We start from the raw sequence: 23,262 nt of genomic DNA, 5'->3' as shown, positions 1-23,262 counted from the left end.
TTTTTAATTTGCTTTCATACTTGTCTCTTTCTTCTCTATGTAAACACTCTATGTAAAAAAAAAAAAAAAGTTCCTGATGTATTTTTTGGTTAGATGGCAGCTATGTCATTAATGGCTATATGGTTACACTGTGGAGCGCAGAATTGTTTGTTTTTTTGGTGACTATAGTTACTGCAAAACAGTTTTTGTTAATAAAAAATATACCTATAGAATGCATCTTAAATAATAAAATATCATGATTTTAAGCTACGATCTGGTTTAGTTTTCTGACAATGGTGTGTCACAGTTGTATAGTTGAAGAATCATTGAAAAGTTGACCATCTAACGATTCTTTTGTTTTTTTCTCTGTGTCTGGCTCGGATAAATAATGAAATTTAAGTGATTTAAAAAATAAAAAGAGAACATGCGTTTCAAACCTGCTGGTGGGTTTTAGGACTTAGATCATCAGTATTCATCATTCTCTGGCCAATCTCTATCCATGACTGTTTGATTCACGTCAGTATGATGCATGCAGTGTGTTCATTGTGTTTTGATAAGATGACTGGAGGAGGCTAAGACCAAGGTAACATCCGGGCAGTGATGTAGCACTGCTAAACCAAACCTGGAAGCAAGAAAACATATCTGGCTTTTGCATCAGGCAAACAATTATTATCCAACTGAGTGGGAGCCATCTTTGAGTCTGTTATCTGTTTTCTATTATACATCCATGGCACCGGGAGGCTAGAAGTGATGCTGAGTTCTTTGTTATACAGAAAAGCTTGTTGATCCTGGCTTCTTCACACCTCTTGACTGTCCACTCGCATCACAGTCACCAGTCACAACAATTGCTGACACCAATCTGATTGGTTGACTTTACGTTTGAACTCTCAGAAACTAATCGTATTGGCTGACACCCAGTGACACGTGTTTTATTAGAAGGCATTGGATTTGTTGCCGGTGGTTCGAGATTGATTGGTTGACCTGCAAGAGTGATTCTCTTTGGCCTTGTTTGTTTTGATGCTATGTGACTGGACGGCCTGGATGATAGATGTAAGATTGCTTGATTGACAGTTTAATTGCACTGTGAAATCTCTGTTTCTTATAAAGTCATTACGTCTCAGTTACAAGATTGGTTCTGTGTGCATTGTTTTGTCCCACAGGATTAAAGAATGGGTTGATCAGATGCAGAAAGAGCTCGTCACCCTGGCAGACACGGCCACAGCTGGGAAAAGCCTCACTCAGGTAAAAACAACTGAATGCAGCACACAGAGACATCCACAAAGACAGAACATAATTCAGATTTGACACTGCTGTGGATCCCCTACCTTCACCAGTACATTAGGCAGCTACAATGTGTCATGTTTAAATCAAATGAAAGAACGAAAATTAGATTTTTCAGTTGACTAAACCAAAACAGTAAAAGAAATGCTTGACACATGAGGATTTATTGAGTCATCTATTACATGTATGATCATGTGCATTGTCTCTGTGTAGATTTTTGAGAGAAACGTGCACCTCTATACCGTGGAGCAAAATGATGCGGAGGAGCTTGTGGCCAGAGCAGCGAGGAACATAGAACAGCTGCTGCGGAAGAGGTCTGCTGCCTTGAAGGTAGGACTCACCCCAGTCAGAGGAACCAACTGTCAGTTTGCGTTTTTTTTGTAGCTTTTGATGCTGTGCAGGAGAAACTCTTTATTAACAAAGGCCATGACAGAGAGCAGTTTTCCATCTGTTCTGTTCTTCCTGCAGACTCAAACATGTATACACAATAACTAAAGTGTAGCGGTGAAAACATTGCAGGTATTATTAAGTGCTGTAGGTATTGGTGACAGTTGTGACATTTATTCATGTTTTTTTTTTATTGATGTCATTAAATCTAATACTAATCAGGACGTATATAAAACAACCATCTGCAACATTAAAACTAGTGATGATTGATGTGAATATCACTGATTATCTTGTTACGTTGTAATTTTCTGCTGGGAAACTTTGGGTCCCAGCATTCATGTGGATGTTATTTTGGCATGTACCAACCAAATAAACATTGTTTCGGAATAAGAACCCCCCTCCCACGACCCACACGACCGAAAGGATCTGTTGCCAAAGTCCTGGTTCCAACCATCACAGGACAAAGCCAGAGGTCTAGTGTCCAGAGCTGTTTTCACATTTTGATTTACATTATATCAAGCAGTTTTAATGTTGTGGCTGATTGGTGTATGTATGTACATCATTGTGCTGGAGAAATAATTTGCCATGGCAACTTCTGCATTGAAATGAATGAGCTTTGTACATTCAGCTTACGTGTGGATATCGGTGCACAGACTATATTGACTAGATTTTGCACCGCCGACTGTGTTGATGCGCTGATAATCGACCTTTCAAGTGATGGAATAGGGTTAACTAATATTTAAATATTAAAATGTTCCACTGGAAAATATGCCTGTTGTTCAAAGCTGGTTAACTTCAAAAAAGGTCAAGTCTCAGCTGAACACAACACTGAGCTGCTGCACCTTTTATAGTTTAGAATCAGACGATCTAATGGGAGAAATGTTGCAATGTTGAAATCTGATAACTACTGAGACTGTATATGTCATTTTAATGTTATGCCTTTATTTATTTATGCATTTATTTGACTCTGCCTTTGATATTACGTACTCACAGAGCAAACATATCCAGATACAGCAATTAAAGTTGAGTTGAAGTCTCTGCTGTATCTTATGGTCTTTGAAGCTCCTGCATTAACAAACATAATAAGAACTGCTATAATTATATTATAGGGCTAAATTATAGATCATATAAAACTGAATCATAGTGTTAATTAAAGTTAAACATATACCGTGTAATCATAATGGCATGATTCTTTAAGGAATAGATGACTAAATCCGCAAATTCACAAGTTATTATCCAAACATGAAGTATTTTGTTACAGTCACACCACCATCTGGGTACAATCTATTTATTTAGTTCTTCTTTGGCTCAGTTTCCCAAGTGTGGTTGCTCTGGCTTTGGTTGAAGTCCAAAGCCTTTAAATGGACAAAGTTTCATTCACAACACTGTAAGGACCTTATTAGCAGCAAGATCTCTTCTGCTTCTCCATATCGAAATGTTTCCTCTGAGGGAATGGTTCAGGACAACCTTCTGGCAGCCTTTATATTGGCATAAGCTACCATCTGAACTGCGTATGCTTGTTGTGGTGGTCATATTGTAACAGCCCAGTAATATTTCAGTGGTGAGGTGATATGTTTGTATAAATTTGCAAACCTAATTTTGCTAGATCGTGGAGATGTGTTGTGCATGCAGAAAGAACAGTGGGTGAAGCATGTAAACAAAAGAGCAGAAAGCAGGGACTGAGATCTTTCTTCTGTGCGATGGAATGTGATAATGAGAGCCTTGACCCCAGGGAGGTTCTTTCTTGCTCTCCCTCTTATCCCGCCCCTCTATTTTTTTTTATGCAGAAGTGGGTCATAGATTCTCATTTATGTCAGGAGTTTGAATTGTATTTTTATACATTCACAGGGACTTCACAGCACCCCTTGCTTTGCCTTTATAAGGCCTCACCATTGTTGTCTTATTAGTAATGGAAAGAGAGTATTTATGAATGTTCCTAAACACATCTCCTGCCAAGTGTCTGTCTTGTGTATGTTATGTAAAGACTGTGGTGTCTTATCATTTTTCCGTGTGCTGGTGCCATAAGATGCGTAAGGAACGATGTGAAAATTGGCTCGAGTGCATGAACCAAGTGATGGAAGAGAATGACAGTGGAGAGGTTGGGTTCGTGGGTATTTTTAGGTGTGTGTAGAGTTTATGAACATGGGCAGCAGGTGGGGCATCGGCTTTCTTGATGCTGACAGTCGATCCAACCTCCCAACATCGATCATCTCTCGCTCTTTATTGTGTCTTCGTGTCTCATCCTCACTTATGAGTAACCTCAAGGCACACTGATATTGGATTCTCTGTCCTGAGATGTATGGATGGAGAGATAAATGGGTGAATGAATGCTGGGAAGGAAGGGCATATGAGCATGAACATGATGGATACGTGGATTGATGGACAGCTAGACAAAGAGCAAAGGAAGATGGTTGTGAAGGATGGCACAGTGAGGGCAGCTGAGAGGGGGAAAAAAATGAGCTCATATTGTTGCAGGTTTTGCATTTTGGGTGTCGTTCTAAGACAGTACAGTAGCAGCGACCGTGAGCGCAAGCAAACTCAGATCAAAACATGATGTAAGTAAACTGCCCCAGCAGATTTTACAGTTGCACTTTGAGCTGATTTTTGCTGACTAATCATCTCAGTTCGACGCAGGGCTTTTGGCGTTAAAGTTTATCAGACAGAATACATGAAGAGGATCCTCATCGCAGTTGGGACTTCCTTTTTCATTCAGTGCCTTTGATATAAGGTTGGGAGGGACTCGCAATGTCAATATAATTGGAGATAGCCCGAGGCATTCAAGCCACTTTCACTTAGCTGTCAGCTGCTTTCAAACTTTCATCCTCTCTTCGTCTTTCTCTTACTCCTGTCCTCTCTATCTCTCTGATCTCTAATTCTGCGTGATGGGTGCCCTTCCAAAGGCCACAGTTTACATAGCCACAGGTATGTGAAACAAGTGTGCGTTAATGTTTGTCTACTCATGCTAAATACGTGTGTGGCACAGTGTAACATGTATTATTAATGAGAGCTTGGCTGTGCACTGTAGGGAGGGATCACTTTATCAGGCTTTTACAATGTATACCATGGCTTTAGCTCAACTGGGGGCACTTACACACATGCACACAACCACACACACATACAAACCAACTGGGACAAACACATATAGTTATTCAAGCCATTGCCTTTTCCCCTTCTCACACTGAGAAGAGAAAATTACTAATGATCACCAAGTTGTTGCTCGTGATTAGCAAAGGTTGTGTACGTAGCTTTTTGCTAAGGGGACAGTAATAAAGTTGTTTTAATTAGAGGCCACACACTACATAGACATCTCCACCTGCAAGTGCCTTCGAGTTTATTTCCTAAAAACTCCTCTCTAAATTTCTGATTGGTCACATTTGTATGTTTAAGCTCAGACCAAGTGTAAACTCCCAGAATCCAAAGCCTGTATTGCGTTATCAGTATTACATTGCCATATCTCCTGATTACCCCAGGCCAATTGATGATCTTTTTACTGTTATTTTAGACATTAAATCATGGATGGAACTTCTCACGGCTGAACAAGGACAAAACTGAGGTCCTGGTTATTGGAACTGAAGCATCAATTTTAAGCCGCACATTATTTTATTTTATTTTATTTAACCTTTATTTTACCATTTAAGTTAGTTGACAGTTCTCATTTTCGATAATGACCTGGTCAAGAAGCAGCATTAAAAATATTGCTAAGACAACTTTTTATCAGTTAAAAAATATTGCCAAACTGCGACCAGTACTGCCTAAAGCTAATGCAGAGACACTAATGCATGCTTTTATTATATGCAGAACTGACCACTGTAATGCTCTCCTGTCTGGTCTCCCTAAAACTCGGCAGCACAAGTTCTGATTACGACCAGAAGGAGAGCTCACATTACACCAATTTTAAAGTCTCTGCACTGGTTACCTGTCTCTTTTGGAATAGATTTTAAGCTCATTTTATTAGTGCATAAAGTTCTTAATGCTCTTGGTCCTTCATATTTATCCAATTTGCTTTTATCTTATGAACCCTCTAAAACCCTCAGGTCTTCTGGCAGTGACTCTTTAATCAAACCTAAAGCCAGAACAAAAACATACAGTGAGGCAGTATTTTGCTATTACGGCCCACATATCTGGAACAGCCAGAAGACCTGAGGGCAGCAGAGTGCTGATATTTTTAAAAGCAACCTCAAGGCCTACCCTTTTAGTCAGGCTTGTGATTGATTTGATAGATTTATTACTCTTCTCAGAACAATTTTTATTGATTGATACCAATTTCCATATTTTAGTCTATTTAATGTAAAATGTATTCATTCATTTATTTAATTTCTTATTCTGTTTATATATGCGTGTGTGATACAGGATAGTGTTTCCTCATTTTCTCAATCCCTGTGTTTTAGAAGTCCTTTATTGATGTGAATGAGATGAGGTCGGGATGTGATTGCTTGCACTGTTTTATTTTTTGTAAAGCATTTTTTGTTACATTTTTATTTGTGTTAAAAATGCTGTATACATAAAGTCAGACTGATTAATTGGTTGATATTGTTACAATTCCTATGGAACAGATCATGAAGGGCACATTCCCTACAGTGATCTGCATTACAATGGGTTTATAACTGCCATCTCAGTGACATTAAAGCTCCCTGCCTCTCTCGTGAAATGGATGGCAAACAATTCACACATACGTACATGCAATAACACAGACGTGACATGCCTACTTATCACACTTAACACCGAATTCTGCTTAGCGAGAGAGAGAGAGAGAGAGAGAGAGAGAGAGAGAGAGAGAGAGAGAGAGAGAGCGGTGATTGAAAATGTTTGTCAAATGTAGCTGACCACTTACTGAGAGTGTGTGATGTGCCCAAGGCTAAATCCAATTACCTCAACACATCTCTCCCTCCCTACCTCCAGCCTATTCTCTCGTTATCTCGCTGTCTGTATACACATTAATTAAAAACTTAATTATTGATGCAGCACAACTCTTAATACAAAAAAACAATCTAATAAAAAACTGAAGAAAGACACCAATACTGGTGGTTCAGTGTAAACCTCCTTGTTTTATACTCCGTTCATTATATCGTGAGAAGTTTAATCAGACGGCTCATGTTTAAATGTTTTATTATAGCAGCAGAAAACAGTCAGAATTAGACTTCATGCTCATCACGACTTTAATAGATATTTTTACATACAGATATTGGGGGGGTGATGAGTGAAAATTTCTTTCTGCAGGTGGATGCTGGGGTGGTGGAGGGACTGACGGCAGGCAGCAATACAAAGCAGAAACAGAGATGCAGCCCAAGTTGACTCACAGTCATCACTATATCTTATGATGGTAGAAACAAAGCTTTGTGGTTTTTGTCCTACAGTCATAGTTTTGACAAAGCTCATTAAAATAGAAACTGATTGCTTTTAATTAGAGTCCACAGCTCGACCAATGTGTGTAACCAGGGAAACTGCTAACCAACATTGGGAACAAATATGCGTTGGGAGTAAAAATTTAAATCTTTGATTGGAATTTAGACTCCAACACAATCCTTCTTTGAAATGCTTTTATTTGCATTTTAGGGATGCTTAACCAAAAACCAAACTTTTCATCATATTTTTTAATACTGTTGATCAGGGCACATGAGTATAGCTGACCAAGCAGTGAGCGTGAGCAGAGGGTCTTGGATTGAGCGAGAGGCACCTTATCTTCCACTAGATGTCATTTCAGTTTAGTTTCAGGAATCTGGGAAGGAATCGGACAAGTCCAGTAAAACCTAAATGAACAGTGCACTTTTTTCTTTGTGTGATTAGTGCAGAGTGGTAACAAATTCGAGTAAAACGTTGAGTTATTTTGAGCTGCGCACTGTTGCGGGGCTTTGAGTGCAAGAAATTTCATGTTTGTTTTTTCATGGGGCTGCGCAGTGACTTGGTGGTTAGCACTTTCACCTTGCAGCTGGAAGATCCCCGGTTCGCATCCCGGCCTTCCTGGGATCTTTCAGCATGTAATTTGCATGTTCTCGCTGTGCATGCGTGGGTTTTCTCCAGGTGCTGCAGCTTCCTCCCACGCTCCAAAAACATGCTCAGGTGAATTGGTGACTCTAAATTGTATGTAGTTGTCAACGTGAATGTGGTTGTTGGTCTGTAAATGTGGCCGTGTGATAGACTGGGGACCTATCCAAGGTGTCCCCTGCCTTTGCCCTAAGTCAGCTAGGATGGGCCCAGCCCCCCACGACCCTTAGGTGTATAGATAATGGATGGATTGATGTTTTTTCATGCCGAAGCAAGGCTTGGAAACACCTGGCCATGATGCTTCTGTTTCAAGGAGTAGAAACTGTGTCACATAATACTATCTTTACCCTGACTATAATATTAACACTAACTACAAGCAAACTCAGCAGCACACCGTATTTGTTGTATTTATGTTTTAATATAAATCCTAAAAATTGATTGTTGTTTGCCTAATGCAGCGCCACACTGTCAGCTGTTCCAGCTGTGTTTATTCCACAGAGTGCAAATAGCATCTGTTTTTGTTGTTGCAGCGGCGTAATGAAAATGTTGAAGCAAACCTCAGGATGGACCCATATCTTATGATTGGCAGCGATGAGGGTTTGACCAGTGTCTGACAGTTGGATATGAACGGGTTCAATTCGGGTTGAACACTTGTCTAGACCCCTGTCAGACATCTGCTGTCTGAAAGCGGTGTTCCTCACGTTCAGAAGCTACATTTCATCCGCAGTTATTGGCTTCTGCTTGAACAGTCTATTGTGGGTGAATGTGTGTGTGTGTGTGTGCGTGCGTGCGTGCGTGCGTGCGTGCGTGCGTGCGTGTGTGTGTGTCTGTGTGTGTGTGTGTGTGTGTGTCTGTGTCTGTGTCTGTGTGTGTGCGCGCGCGCAGTTCCTCTCTTTTCCTGAGGTGAAGGGCTCAATCCAGTGACTAATGAGCCAGTCTACAACATTACTTAGAGTGATACCTCAACCAGCACCACTAAAATTCTACAGGACACAGGTGGCCCATTACTCCGTGTGTGAGACTATACTGTGTGTGTGAACTGATGTCTGGGTGCCTGTATTTTTCTGGGTTAAAGTGTGTTTTCAAAATGGCACATCTCTTCTCTTCCAATGTTGGCATCATGTTTACTGATGTGTACCTTAATTAACCACGCCTGACGTATGTCAGCGGGGTTACTGCATTCGCTTCGGTATCTGGCTGGGTAAGTATGTATGTTTGTGGGTGGGTGGGTATGTCTGGTCAGATATCTCTGCAAGTGCTGAAGTCAGGATAATCAAACTTGGCACTGAAGATTAGTCTAAGGTCCCCTGCTCAGTTGTGGAGTTAGAGGTCAGCAGATCAAGTAAGAAGGGAGATACGTAGGATGATCAAAATTGATACAGAGTATCATGCATGGACGTGGTTCTGCCCTCTACTGGAGGCTCGTCTAGTTATTGAAATAGTGAGTTTTACTGCTGTGATTTTTATTTTAATAAAAGCTGTTAATGAAGCTGTTACTTGTGAATTAGAAACATTTTAGTGGATGCTGTCATCTGTGTATTAAATTGATTATCAGTCTTGTACTCCTGTCTAATGATGCCACTTTTTCACAGTCATTTGATGATTGTCTCTAATAAATTTGTACAGTGTGTTGTGGTTAGCTGGGATGCTGTAACAATTACCTCTAGCGGTTATCAGTTTTCACTTCAGGATAAATGTATTAAATTCTATAAAAATACTAAAAAAAAAATCTGTCCAGCAGCAGAATCCACTTCTCTGCTTATAATGAAATCATTAAGATCTAAACTGTCTCCAGAATATGCCTAAATGGCAGTGTCTGTGCTGTGCCACTTAAAGCTTTGAAAGTTTCTATATGATGTGCATTTAGAAATATATTGGCTCTTTCTCTTGTTTGCCTTTATTATGGATTATAGCAGCTGAGCAGAGGGAAAGTGGAAAATGCATTATGCAGCTGTGGATTCTATAGGTACTTTGATATTTTCTGTCTGTACTGACGCTGTTGTTTTCTATCAACGATAAAACGTTGATAGAAAAGAGTTTTTATGTGCTTCTATAAAGCCTTCATGTGGAGAGTCTTTAACACAGAATTTGAGTGGAATATAGTTCCAGACACTTCAATCACTCCACACACCATTATGCCCTCACCCTCCTTGACAGTAAACTGTCAATTCAATGTCTCTTGTTAGATCACTCAAACATCTGACCTCTTTCCAGAAGCAATTTCAACTATAACTTTGAAATCATGACAAGTTCTACTCTCATTGCACTCTCATTTATTAAATATGGCAAGGCATTTTCAGTTTAGCTCTGGTACATTTGTCAACCCAAACAAAGCTTCACTTGTGCATTTTTTCTTTTCTTTTATCAGCAGAGTTCAGCCACAAGTTCTTTAACATAATAGTTTATAGATACTTACAGTGTATAAGATTATATATGTCAGATTTACAAAGGCTTTCTGGGTTGTGAAACTTGGATCTCTTCACAAGATTAGCCCCCTAGTCATTTAATTGTTGCTGTACTTTAAAGCAGATCAGGGTGTCATGTCTGCCACTAATATTCTCTCCTTCAGTAGATGATGCACATAAGGTCTTAACATCTACAGTCTCTCAAGTCGGCTCTAGTGGAATGAAGCCTTCATGTTGTGCAGGCTTTACTGAAATACTGTATGTAAATTGTCATATTACTGGATAGGGATTGTCTTGGGATTTGCCCTGAAATCAACCACTACATTGCATATGTTTTCGTCATTGTCCTTTAATATATGAATCAGTATAAGTTAGTCCATTTAATCGTATGCTAACAATCAGCTCTCCTCACTTTTCTTTTTCACTAAGTAACTGATTCCCCCACCTGATTAAACATTCTGTATAAAGAGTGCATCTGTTTATTGAAGGCACAGGGTGTCAAAGTAATCAACACTATGCCTCTTATATAAGATGCATACATGTTTTTTTCTTTTCTCTTTTTTGCCGCACATATTTGCACATGCACGAAGGCTTCTTTTTTCTGAGCTCACCTTGAAGTCTCCATTAAAGCGGAACATAATGTGAGAAACTGGCTTGTAGCAATTTTCTATGACACAAATGTGTATTATAGTTTCATATAAACAATCAAATATGGTGGCAGCGCCTCCATTTCCATAAATGAATCATAACTAGAAAAAAAAAACACTCATTAGAAGACTCTTCCAATATTGTGTTTCAATATAGACTGCAACACATCAACAGCTGTAATTTCTAGTGGTTATAGTTCTAACATTCCCAATATAACACTAAACAGTCCAGTTATCCAGTTCCCTTTAGTTTGAGGTGTGTTAAATGTTTCGTGTGCTATTCGTGCATATGTATTATAGTCCTTATGCCCCAGGTGTTGGACCATATTTTTATTAATCTGTTGCCTGCTGTCACAATGTTACAATAATGAGCACAAGATGTGACATTGTGATGATTTCATGTGTGTGTGTGTACATAAATATGTCTTTGTGTGCGCTAAAGTAACACAGTAATGAGCAGAGGCTATGATACGATCAGAGATATTCCAGTCTCCAGAGCAGATGTTGCTCAACCTCCCATCTCCGCTCTGCACTGATCATATTAAGCAGACAAGAGGTGTCTGCATGTGTGACTGCGTGTGTGCTTGCGTTCGTGTTTATGTGCGATGACAGAAAGAGAGAGGGAGTGGGAGGGAGCAGTGCAGATGGGGAATTCTAACTAGACTTATGGTAGGCCAGGGACAAGTGTCTAATACATTCACCGAGAACAAATCCAAACTGTGTCGGTGGATCACAACATGCTCCGGAGTCACGACCTTTTTGCTGTCGAGATATGCTGTTTGTTCATATCTAATAGTGATCTATTTCAATTAAGGTGGCAAGCAGCATTTTGTGAGAATCAATATTGTCATATTTTCTGAAAATTGCAGTAACTGAGTTGTGACAAAATAGTTAGTGTTGCTCTGTCGCTTTCTACCGCTGCTGCTACATATTCATCCTGCCTCTCCATGTGTGTCTTTTTTTTGTATTTTATTTCTTCAACAAAATGTCTATACCAACTAATAGTTTCATCAATGATTAATAAATGACTTCCAGATCAGAACCATTAGTAGTGATATGCTTTTATGTGCACCATTATGGTACAGGGTGACACAAAAAAATGGGAACTTTTTAACAATCCAATAAAACCAAGAGTGATGGAAGAAAAATATTGTATTCATAGTAACTGAAACCTTAAAACGTGTAATTTAAGAAACAATGATGGAATTTTCATTTTTTTAAAATTACTTCCTGTAGACGGTGTCCGCCTGTACGAATGCATTCCTGAAATCTACCTGGGGCTATCTCAAGACTAAAGTGTACACGACTCGACCAAGAACTCTGGATGAGTTAAAACAGAGAATTCAGGATGAAATTCACAGTATCCCAGCTGAGATGTTGCAGCGGCCAATGAGGAACCTCAACAGCAGATTTCAAGAATGCATTTGTACAGGAGGACGCCATCTACAGGAAGTAATTTTAAAAAACGAAAATTCCATCTTTGTTTCTTAAATGGCATGTTTTAAGGTTTCAGTTACTATGAATAAAATAGGTTTCTTCCACCACTCTTGGTTTTATTGGATTGTTAAAAAGTTCCTGTTTATTTGTGTCACCCTGTATTTCCGCTTTGACTATGTATAGCTTGTAAATGGTGAAATGTCAGAAAAGTTGCTCCAAGGAAAAATAGCTTATGGCAGCTGAAAATTCATAGCAATGTCACTTATTGATCCTTTCATATCACTGTGAAACAGAATTATTAGGAAGCCCGAGCTGAGTTTAGACTATCATGAGATGTCATTTTTACCCTACTGATGCTGTGTTGTTGCAATAGTGTGTTGGATACAATCTCACTAAAATCTGTTAATTAATTATTCATAAAAACAAGCTTGTGTCCATTGATTGACTGTTATGATTCGCTCTCACCACTCTTATAGCTTTGTATTTAGCTACAGTAGGCAGCTGTTTTTACCAAAAAACAAAATGCATAAAAACAAACAAAATAAACACTGGCTCCATCTTTTCACCATCAAGCAGCACAAAGACAGAGCCGCCAACTAGCTGGTGAATAAAGCGAAGAGACCAAAACAGAGCTACAACCATAGACTGTATATAAAGTGGACGTAGCATCTGGCTCCAAAATTGAAGCCCACCCGGAAGTGTCAAAAACTTGCAATATAACGCCGTCCGCTAGGGTTGGCTCCAAAAAGCTTTTGCTCCATAGACCCCAATTCATTTTTGGAAAAAATAAAATTTGATAGACTGATTTTCTACAGCTCAGGATTTTTTCCCGTTAGTTTTCATGGTCAAAATGAGAGATCAGGTGGCTGATCTTAAAATAAATCAATATTGAATTTTAAATAAATCGTTAAAGTTGGCGGAGCCAGGGGGCGTGGCTATACTTGATTGACAGTCCCATTGACTGGTCCTACCCCAAGTTGCCCTCCGGTCCAGCCTGTTTGATGACGCTTTTTATGTCACTGGCTCCCAAAAATCCAAAATGGCGACCAGGAAGTAGCAAAATCTGGACTTCATTTTCTCCTCGTTGAAACCAACGGGTGACGTCACGGTTAGTTTACGCCTGGCTACAAGAGAGTTAATTTTGCACGCATGCCAGTTGACCATAAATATGACTCCAAGTGATAAAATTACTCCAGAACTGGTGGATGTGTAATGTCCAGTTGGTTAATAGTAGTGATAGGACATGTCAGTGCTATGCCTCCGCTTTCCACTGTATCCAAGAGCAATTTAATATTTCTTAACCTTCTTAGCTGCAGACTTAATGCTCTATTAAAAGGGAGGATCCTAAGATCAGATTTTTCACTAACTGGCAACTCATTTTTCCTATTTATCTCATGGCTTTGGGTTATATCTGATTTTTGAAGAATTAATAAATTACCCAACACCTCAGTCTACGCTTGTAAACCCCATCGATCATTTTATATGTTACATCAGAGGAACACTGCTCTTAGTGTTTCACTGTTGTAAACAAAGATTCCCTTTGAAATTTGATCAGGTGACCTCGAAATCCTGTGGAGAGTAAAGGATGCACACAACACTGAGATACATGCATGAGAGCAAAACAAAAAAAAGCCAAAGGGAGGGCATGAGATGGGGAGCAGCTGTGGATTTACTGTTCCCATCAGATGGTTGGGCCTCTAAGAGAAAACATGTGGAGCAACGAGGTTCTCCCATGGGTTCTATGGGTTCTCGCAGCTGCAGTTATATCGGCTCTTTCTCTCTTTGTCTCGTGCTCTCTGTCTCTGGTTTACTGTATCTCTCTTGTGTCCAGCTCTTGGCCTTTTGCCACAGCGCTTCGTCAAACTGGAATTCTGAATCAACCTTTCGTTATCTCTTTTGACCCTTCTCGCTGTCTTATTACGCTCCCTCCCTTGTGATCTTTAGCGGTACTGCTCTTTTTACACTTCCTGTTCTCTGTTTCTTTTTAATCCTTTTGTTTTTTGTCTGTTTTTGGATCTTCCTTTCCTGCTGCTCTTCATCCCTACACACACATGGTGTTTATTTATTACACATGCAGGAGGGTGATTTTTTTTGTTGTTGTTTTCCTTTTCCCAGGACACAAACAAATACATTTCTAGATGAAGCATCCAACCCCACCCCGTATATATCTGTATATATCCTCATATCTCTTTTCATCGTCCCAGTGCTCATTCTCATAAACTGGGTTTTAATGAGTCAACTTTGAAGGCTGAAGGTGATGGTGCTGATTCAGAGTATTGCTTTTTTCTCTCTCTTTCTCTTTGTTGTCCTTTTTGTGAATCCATCTGCTCATTATTTGTCTTTCTCTCTTCCCTTTTGAGATTCCTTTTTTCCCCCTCCCTTTTTCCCCACACTGACCTCCCTACTTTTACTTTCTCGCCGTCCCTTTGAGCCGGAACTCATTACGGCAAATGGAAACCAGTCTTCATGAACGTGGACATGTCAGAAATGAGGAAGGGGAAAAAATAAGACCCAATGTGGGCGTTAATGATCTTTTAGACCTTTACTACTCTTGTGAGTATTGTTTTGTTGTCTGTGGGAGTGGGACAGTGTGCTCTGAAAAGCCCATTGATTTCAGGCGTGTGCAGCCTATGGACACACACATGCACACACACACACAGGGAGTCTGAGATGCTCTGTGAGGTTTAGCAGAGCCTGTCTCATCTTCCCTGTCTATCCTTTAAGCTGTGCTCTGCTTTCTCACTAAATGCATGGTGGGCTGCTGGGCTGCCCTGGCAGAATGACAACTAAGGCTGGCGAGAGCCGGGCAGAAATATCTCTCAGTGGGGCAAGCGGGACTTCGGTGCCATCCAGGCCAGCTCCAGGCTGTGCTCTCAATGGCTGCGGTGTAATGACCTCATGCATCAGTGTGCACGAACAGCGGAAGGTGCGTTCGATGCCGTACGTGCCCCATTTGGCTGTTGGAATATTGATAGGCTCCAGTGTTGTTGCAGTCATCATTAGGTCATTTCTATGTTCAGCTGGGATTAAGATATAGCTAAACCAACATGCTTCAACGCCGCCGCCTGTGGAGATTATTGGAAATTTTTTGCCTTACATTCCATTATTCTTCTGAATTCCTTCTCCTCTGTGCTACTTTTTCTCACTGAGCCACTTCATTCCATGAACCACTGTACTTTCCCACCATCCAGTTCCCAGCCGTCCTCTCCCATGAGGCAGCAGGGGAGGGTCAGTGAGGTCTCCAGTGGTCATCCAGTGAAAGAGTGGACTCATTATGGTGTGGAGCCTTCACAATAAGTGAAAGGGAGACTAATGAGCAGTTAGATCAAGCATGTTACAAGGAGCATGTTATGGATTCTCATTAAGTAAACCACTGTAGTGCTGAATTGGTGTGCTTTAACTGAGCAACACTGGCTTCTAATCAATTGACGGAGATGGCAGTAGCTCTGTAATGAACTATTATGCCGTTTCAGAGAGGTTAGCTGTCAGTCAAAGAGCGGCCTCATCAAGTCCGGACAGGAGATTTGACTGTGCTGTTGCTTTATTTGCCTGATGACCTCTGCATGTGCACGCATTTGAAAGAGGGAGATGGATACTGAGAAAAATAGAGGGGTAATTAGTTATCTTTCCTTGCACACCCATCCTCATCCTCCCCCCCTATATCTCCCAGGGGGGAGAGGAGCCTTGTCAAAGCCCTGTCATGAATTTTTAACAACCCTTTCGGTCGGCTCTCTTAGCAGCCATGTGTGGATTTGTGTGTGCATGTTCATATACAGTAAGTGTGAGGAAAATGGGCATTTCACACAAAATGTTGCAGACCTTTATTCCCCATTAATGTCATACAAATTGCTTAAGTTTGATGTACGATGTATGAAGTATTGAGCAGCTGTTGCTTATATTCATGTATCATATCATATACAACGTTGGACCGGGAGTGTAATCTTGAACCAAAGGAGAGATGTGCAATCAATACCCATATGTTCATGCACTGCGTTAAGCGCTGTTGCATGTGTTTGCAGTGATGCATTTAACAAATTGGACATTTTGGGAGAAATGCCTTGGTGGTAAAGTGGTAAAGCTCAGTGGTGTTATATTAACATGGTGTGACGTTGTACTGCCGACATTAGCCGAGCAACAGGGCCTCTTCCACGTGGCCTTTTCAGCATACATATGAACTGTGGCTGCATCTCTCCCCAAGGAGGCACATTATTACCAGCTTAAATTAGATTTTTTTTTTTTTTCTGATATACGTCGGGAATGAAGTTATAAAGAGCAGCTACTTCGCAAAATCGTCAAATCAACAAGTATATTTGTATATGAGGTGTAGCAAAATGTATTTATTGGCATGAAAAGAATTTGAATTTAAATTGCCGCCGAGTTCTAGCGGAGATCTTTTCTTGCATATTGCTTTATTGAACCTTTTGAATATGGGGCGCCCTGGTAGCTCAACAGGTTGACTGAGGGATCCATAAACAGGGGCTATAGTCCCAGATGCAGCAGTCATGAGTTTGAATCCAGCTCATGTCCCTTTGCTGCATGTCCTTCCTTCATTCTTCTCCCCTCTTTCCTGTCTCTCTCTCATTGCTGTCCTATCAATGAAGCCGAAAAAGGCCAAAACAAATCTTTAAAACAAGAATACACAGTTAAACAACAGCTAAACACACTGATCTCGAGAATTAGATTTTATAGATACAGTTGTACCAATAGCACAGAGACTTGTATGGGCATCACATGATTTCAAGTAAAACTGATAAACTATCCCTATAGCATGTGGGGGCTCTCAGAGTGGAGGACAAGACACCAAATGTCTGTCGGCATGATGTGACTGCAAATCAGATGTGTTTTCAGATTGCTCATAAAGCTGTTAGACTATAATTAGATCTTCTGATTTAGATGTAAATGTCCAGGCAAAATCACTGAAACGGTCTAAACACTTTCAGTGTCAGCTGGTAACAAGCGTCACTGTCGAGCAGTTGTCAGATGCGGTTTGTAAGTGGAAAACATATGATTTAGGACTTGACGCTGTGATGGAACATGCTATTTTTGTGCATGGTGCACATGGTGTAATTGTGCGTAATAATTTCACTATCACGATGCTGTGTGGTCCGTGTGTCTGTGTGTGTGTGTTTATGGCTGGAATACGGTGTATATTTAGCTGCTGACATCCAGTGCAGAGGAGGTGGAGATAGGTCTGGAACAAAGCCCAGCACTGGAGGCCAAAGGGACGAGACTGTTGATCAAGAATGGAACCACTGCCGACAGCAGACACATGGTCGAAGACACGCAGATGCCCGTTCGTACCCACAGTCTGTAGAAACACAGAATGACAGAATCTATAAGTGTCTCATCCACATCCGACATGCCTGTTACTGTCCTACTTGGACAGTCCAACAGATGGATATCAGAGGGCGATGGAGCTATAAATACAGTTGCTAGTTATCTTTTCTAATTGTACTGATTTATTCAAAATGCTTCACTTAGGCGAGTTTCTCTGAGGCTATTGTAACTCTGCTGTTGTGTGGGAAGTCAGTATGTCAGACGGATGGGTTTATTTAAGGGCAATCTTTTTCTCCACAGGCTTGTCATTACCCAGTAGAGTCCAAGCAGGGCAGGCCAGGTCCAGGTAAAGGTTTGATCCGTGTGGATTTGCTTGGTTGAACATACACACAGTCTTGTGCAATAGTGCCTTTTTCTGTTTGGTTCTCTGCCTGGCTGATGTCTGCCTCAGGAGCTCATTGTTCTTTTATTCTAACCCTTTGCCTTTTTCATCACAGTAGACATTAGCAGTGAAACTTTGAGCAAGATCTTTGAAAAAGCATGCAAAAACGGTTAAACTACTTCAACATTAAAATGCAGAAATCTGGTATCTGTCTCCCTCCATTATGTATTTGTGTGTTCTTGTTAGCATTTTTTCTCAATTTTTCCCCATTGTCACTGTGGGACATCATTACATAAGCCAGATTAAGCTTTGCCGTTGTCATGAATTCAGAAAGCAGTCCCTCAATATGTTAAAATATTAGAAAGCGCACACAAAATTCCTAACTCATGACTCATGTTTCAGTAATCAATATATACTTTCTCGTGTGTGTGCTGAGCACTCCAGACCACACTTTGTTCTCAGTGATAAATGTGCATTGTTTAGTATGTGTTTGCCCTTTTTATTGCTTGTGCTTTCGAAAAAAATAACAATGTAGCGCGATAAATGAACTGCTCTTACTCACTATTTTGCTTGCTTTATTGCATCTCAATGGGACTGTGTGTATGTCTGCAAGTAAGACAGACGTTTCAGGCAAAGTTGAGTTGAATTGCATTTGTATCCCCTAGTTATTTAGCAGTATCCAGTTTGATTGACAGCTTCTCAGTGGGTAATCCATTTTGCTCTTCACTTTACTCGATGGTCTGTCATGTCTTACAGTGCTGACCCCAACTTTCTTCATTTCGCTCTGTGTTTCACACTCTCTGTCCCACACACACACACACACACACACACACACACACACACACACACTACAACCTTTTCATTCTGACATTCTGATATTCTGTGGTGTGGCCTTTAGTGGGCAGTGAGTGCTGTAAGACCATGATAGTCCTGTAGTTTGAGCTCCGCAAGTAAGATCCTAATCTTTTCTCTTTTCTAGGCTGGGTGTACTTGATGCCTTTTTAACATACACTCTTTTGCTCACGTTTTCTGTGATTAGACAGACACTGTGAAGGAATCATACTCAGTGCGGTTTTCAATCTAAATCCCTGTCACATTTCACTCCCCAGAAACTGGCCACAGCTGCTGAGCAATTCCAGATGTCGCATGCATGGCAAAACGAGTTTGAGGTAACCAAAGGAGAAAAGAATACAGAGACGCCAACACACACACACTCAGAGGATGAATGAATATGTGTGACTATTATGTACATGTAATATATACAGTATGCAGCCAGAAAACCCAGGCAGATGTACAAATGGTCATGCATCTAGTCTGGATTTTCTGGCCATACATTCATTTCATTGCCTGAATAGGTTTAATCTGTTTGCTGCTGCTATTAGCAGTGATTACAGCTTCATCGGTAAATAGGTTTACTGCACATTATACAGCGTTATGACACATCATGCCCCCCATTTCAGATGGCAGATATTTTGCTTTCTATGAACCACAGCTGCAGACGATTACAATGAGAGTGAAGCGATGGTCAGGAAAAATACTTGTCTCCGAGACTGTTATATATGCGTCTGAGCTGGGAATTACCATATTGCTCCCTCAGTGGCAGGAAAAAATGCCTCCCCGGAGCATTGCAAATGGCTGTGGGCACAGAGGCGCATATGAAAAAAAAAGGAACACTCTGCACACTCAGCTTAGCTCATACAGAATTTATTTAACTGAAAACACAGACCAGTGTCTTCATTAGCATAAATCAGGAAAATTAACTAACAACAAAATAAAGAAGTGTTTAGAAATGCATTAAGGATTATTACGATGGTATAAATGTGACATTTCTATGTGCGACACCCTAAAGCATCCAAAAAGTGATATTTGTGCTGTGACTTGTTTACAGGATGATGAAATTGCCTACTACAACGCAAAGGACAATGTGAGTGTGCTTTTTTTCTGTCTGCCTATTTGTTCTCCGTCTATTTAAGCCCCTGCAAACACCCGGGTCACAGTCAGACATGCGCCTGTAATGTGGTTTTGTTACACAGAAGCTCTTTCTTTCTCTCTCGCTTTCTTGTCCTCTCCCTTTCACCACCTCATGTTCCCTCCTCTCCCACATTTTCCTTCTCCTATTCACCAAACTCGTGTCTTTTTTCAGCCTCACTTTCTATCATTGCCTCAGCTTTTTACTGCAGTCTCGCCACCCCCCACCCCCCACTCCTTTGCCTCTTCTTCGGGCTTTTCTTCCCATGTAGCTTCCTTTCTGTCATCCCTCCTCCCACCCTCTCTCAGGTGAAGAGGTCTCTGCCATGCTTCTCCTCTAATTGACAGATGAGATGTATGAGCTGGCTACGCTGTTGCTTTATTAGGAAGCCACTGTTCGCACCCTCTCTCCCGCCTCCCTCTTGCTTTTTGTCTCGCTTTCTCTCTCTCCCTCTCCACCGTGCTACCTCTCTCCCTCACCACCCTCCATTCTTTCATCCATATCTCATCATGCTTTTCTTCATATATCTCTCCGTCTGTACTGCTCTCATTGATGTAAATTGGCGAATGCACGGCAGGAGTTATAAATCTCCACAAGGGGCATAGACAATCTGGCTGTCTCCTGCTCCTCCTCCAAAGTAAAGGGGATAAAAAGGAAGAAAAAAAAAGCAAGACATCATCAAGCAAGCAGTCGATAATGCTATGTTTTTTTTAAACAAGCTGGGAGGGTGCGAAAAAGTACAGCAACGACACTATTACTTCAGGCAGTTGGAAGTGGCAGATGGTTTTGTATATGCTGTGATGCTTCAGCAAATAATATTCAAGATGCTTTGTGTGATATTTTAAATCTGTGCTCTGAACTATTTGCATTCTTCTCCTCAGCTGGATGCAAATGAGACGGAGGGAAGAAAATACAGGATCCGTCCGGACTTTAAAGAGGACTCATCATTTAGACGTTTGACCGACCACAACCACACGGCTGTCCACATTCCTACTGATATCTATGATGGCTGTGAGTAACCACACACACATGCAAGTTTGTAACCATGGATACAACTGACACACCAACTCATTATAAAATGTTGTGTACAGATTGTGCCTCCAGCAAACTTGCCCCTAGCTAAATGATGGTTTGGGGGGAAAAAAATGTAAAAAAAAAATGATGCAGCATAACAGGATCTTGTCCTGCACTCCAGGATGTGTGTCCTTGGGATGTAAGCGAACAGAGGGCCCTCTAACTGAAATGGATTGCCGCGTGCATTGATGTGTGCGTTTATTTATTTATTTGGTATGAAAAGGTTTCGACAATGAGGAGCACATTAGCGGTTCCGAGGCTTTGGCTTAACCATTTATTATAGCGTAAATAATCCAAGCATACATAAACACACTTTGACTGTAATGAGTTCTAGCACACGTTACATTTCCTGAGCCATATTTCTGCTTTTACTTGTATTTTTCCTCACTGTATATTAAATACACAACGTATTTAAATACCTATCCTTGTCTTTCACTTTTTGCTTATGTTTTATATTATAAATCAGACAAGGTGGTTGTGCTAGATTTCCCTTTTGTTCTCCGATCGTGATCATGAAACAATAATTTCAGCTGCTGCAGTAAATCAATGTACTGGCAGCATTAGCATTTTTACAACCAAGTAAGGTTCATTTAACTGCACTATCATGTATTCAGTTGCCTCATTTTGTTTCTTGGTTGGATTTTACTTCAGCTGTACTTCATGATCTACGTGAAACATTTTAACGTGTAAATGAAACCATTGATGAGCAAAGCATCATGACCGCTCACAGCTGAAGCAAATCTCATTGATTATCTCGTAAGGAGAGCACATGTAAATGTCAGGGATATATTAGAGGTCAAGTGAATATTTGATTCCCGTGGTCGGTGTTGGATGCTGGAGAAGTGAGCAGGTATAAAGATCTGAGCAGGTCTGATGAGGGTCAGGTTGTTGTGGTCGGGTCACTTTGTCAGAGCACCACAGAAACAGCGAGGCTTGTTGGATATTTCTAGACTACAGCGGTTGGTCTAAGGAGGGACAAACCATGAATTGGAAACTAGATGTCAGTGCCTGTGCTGTTACAGATCTTTCTTGTCCTGTTTGTTACAAAAGTGCATTTCTGATCATTTCATCATCATGTGGTGACATTTACCTTGAGTGGTTCAGAATAATTTGATTCTCTAGAGTCTCCCTGGCATTAGCAGAGCTCAAGTTGAATGTCAATGATTTAAGGATGGTCTGTTGAATATCTTAACTGTGGTCTGAATTATGTATTATATCCGAGTGGCTTTTCTTTTTGTCTATTTTTACATTTTAAACTCCGGGGTGATGCTCTTATTATAGTGTGACTTACTGTGAGAGCAATAAAGTGTGCACTGTTTTGCTCAAGGATATATCACCACAACGTAGGTTCTCGATTCATGAGCCCAATTACCGGAGTTTTTCCCCACCGCCGGGCTGCAATGTTGCCGGCTTGTGTACTTTTATCTGCGTTTCTGTGAGGCAGGATATCTGTGTGTTTGTGTTTAGATATGCAGTAATTAGTGTGCAGTGGGGATGTGTTGCGTCAGAGGCAACTTGGAGGGACAGCAGGATGGAGTGACTTCCACAGCATGGACTTCAGCATGCTGAGGAACCGTCTGGCCCCAAGGTTACGCACGTCACCTTTCCGCTGACCCCAGACACATGGGCAGAGATGAGGGGTGAGGATGGGAATGGATGGCTGTCAGGTGTTGTTATCTGTAAAAGTGCAGGTCTGGTTTATTAGTATGCTTTTTGAACTCACTGTGACTTTGTGAGATACCGCCCGTAAACTGGGCCGGGTGCCACAACTCCTCACGCTGCCTTTCTCTCAAGGATGCAGTTTATTGGTACCCAGTAATGAGTATGCATAGATACGGTGAGCTTCTGGGACCTATCCAGGGCTGAAGCCTCATCTAAGCAAGATGAAAGAAACTATAGGTATGTGTGTGTGTATAAGTCAGGATCCCAAACCTGGTAGGGCGTTGCGGGGTATAATCTTTGTTATGGAAATGAGGGGCCAGTTTATTTTGGGGCTGAGAGAAGGTTTTATGATTTCAGCTAGTAAGGATTGAGACTGGGTGCAGCGCTGATGAAAATTATCCAGAAGGCAAATAGAAGTACTGGCAAGAAAATGTGTCTTTGAGCATGTATAGGTTCACATACTGTGCCAGGAGTATGTATTTTGGAGAACAGGAGAAGAAACACAGGCAGAAGATTTTTATGTTATTGACGTTTCAATTTGATCCCCACCCCATAAACGTTCTTGAGAAAATTGGATTGTCTGGTAAAAGTGAGTAGCAAGTTTATGAAATCAGCATGTGTGAGATGAGTATCGGACAGGATACAGACATTCAGATGAGAGGAAGTCAAGTTAGTATTTATATCGCACATTTAAATACAAACAAAAAAAACTAATCATTGAAAACAAATTCAAACTGAATCAATTAAAAACACAGAACAATAAAACCATTACAGCAAAAG

The 23,262-nt window shown here is 40.8% G+C and overlaps 1 protein-coding gene across 1 annotated transcript in view; it reads left to right on the top strand.

Annotated features, from left to right (window-relative positions):
• LOC110949757 (voltage-dependent calcium channel subunit alpha-2/delta-1) overlaps positions 1–23,262 on the top strand; it is a 60,595-nt gene that overhangs the window by 6,286 nt on the left and 31,047 nt on the right. The window contains exons 2-6 of the mRNA XM_051952068.1: positions 1,140–1,221; positions 1,474–1,590; positions 18,887–18,946; positions 19,666–19,701; positions 20,628–20,757. Coding sequence (XP_051808028.1) covers positions 1,140–1,221; positions 1,474–1,590; positions 18,887–18,946; positions 19,666–19,701; positions 20,628–20,757 — 425 coding nt within the window. The remainder of the gene's footprint in view (positions 1–1,139; positions 1,222–1,473; positions 1,591–18,886; positions 18,947–19,665; positions 19,702–20,627; positions 20,758–23,262) is intronic.

Source organism: Acanthochromis polyacanthus, chromosome 8, assembly GCF_021347895.1.
Source record: "Acanthochromis polyacanthus isolate Apoly-LR-REF ecotype Palm Island chromosome 8, KAUST_Apoly_ChrSc, whole genome shotgun sequence".
Classification (NCBI taxonomy): Eukaryota; Metazoa; Chordata; class Actinopteri; family Pomacentridae; genus Acanthochromis; species Acanthochromis polyacanthus.
Note: the sequence above shows the minus strand (reverse complement) of the source record. Positions and strands in the feature narration are given on the sequence as shown.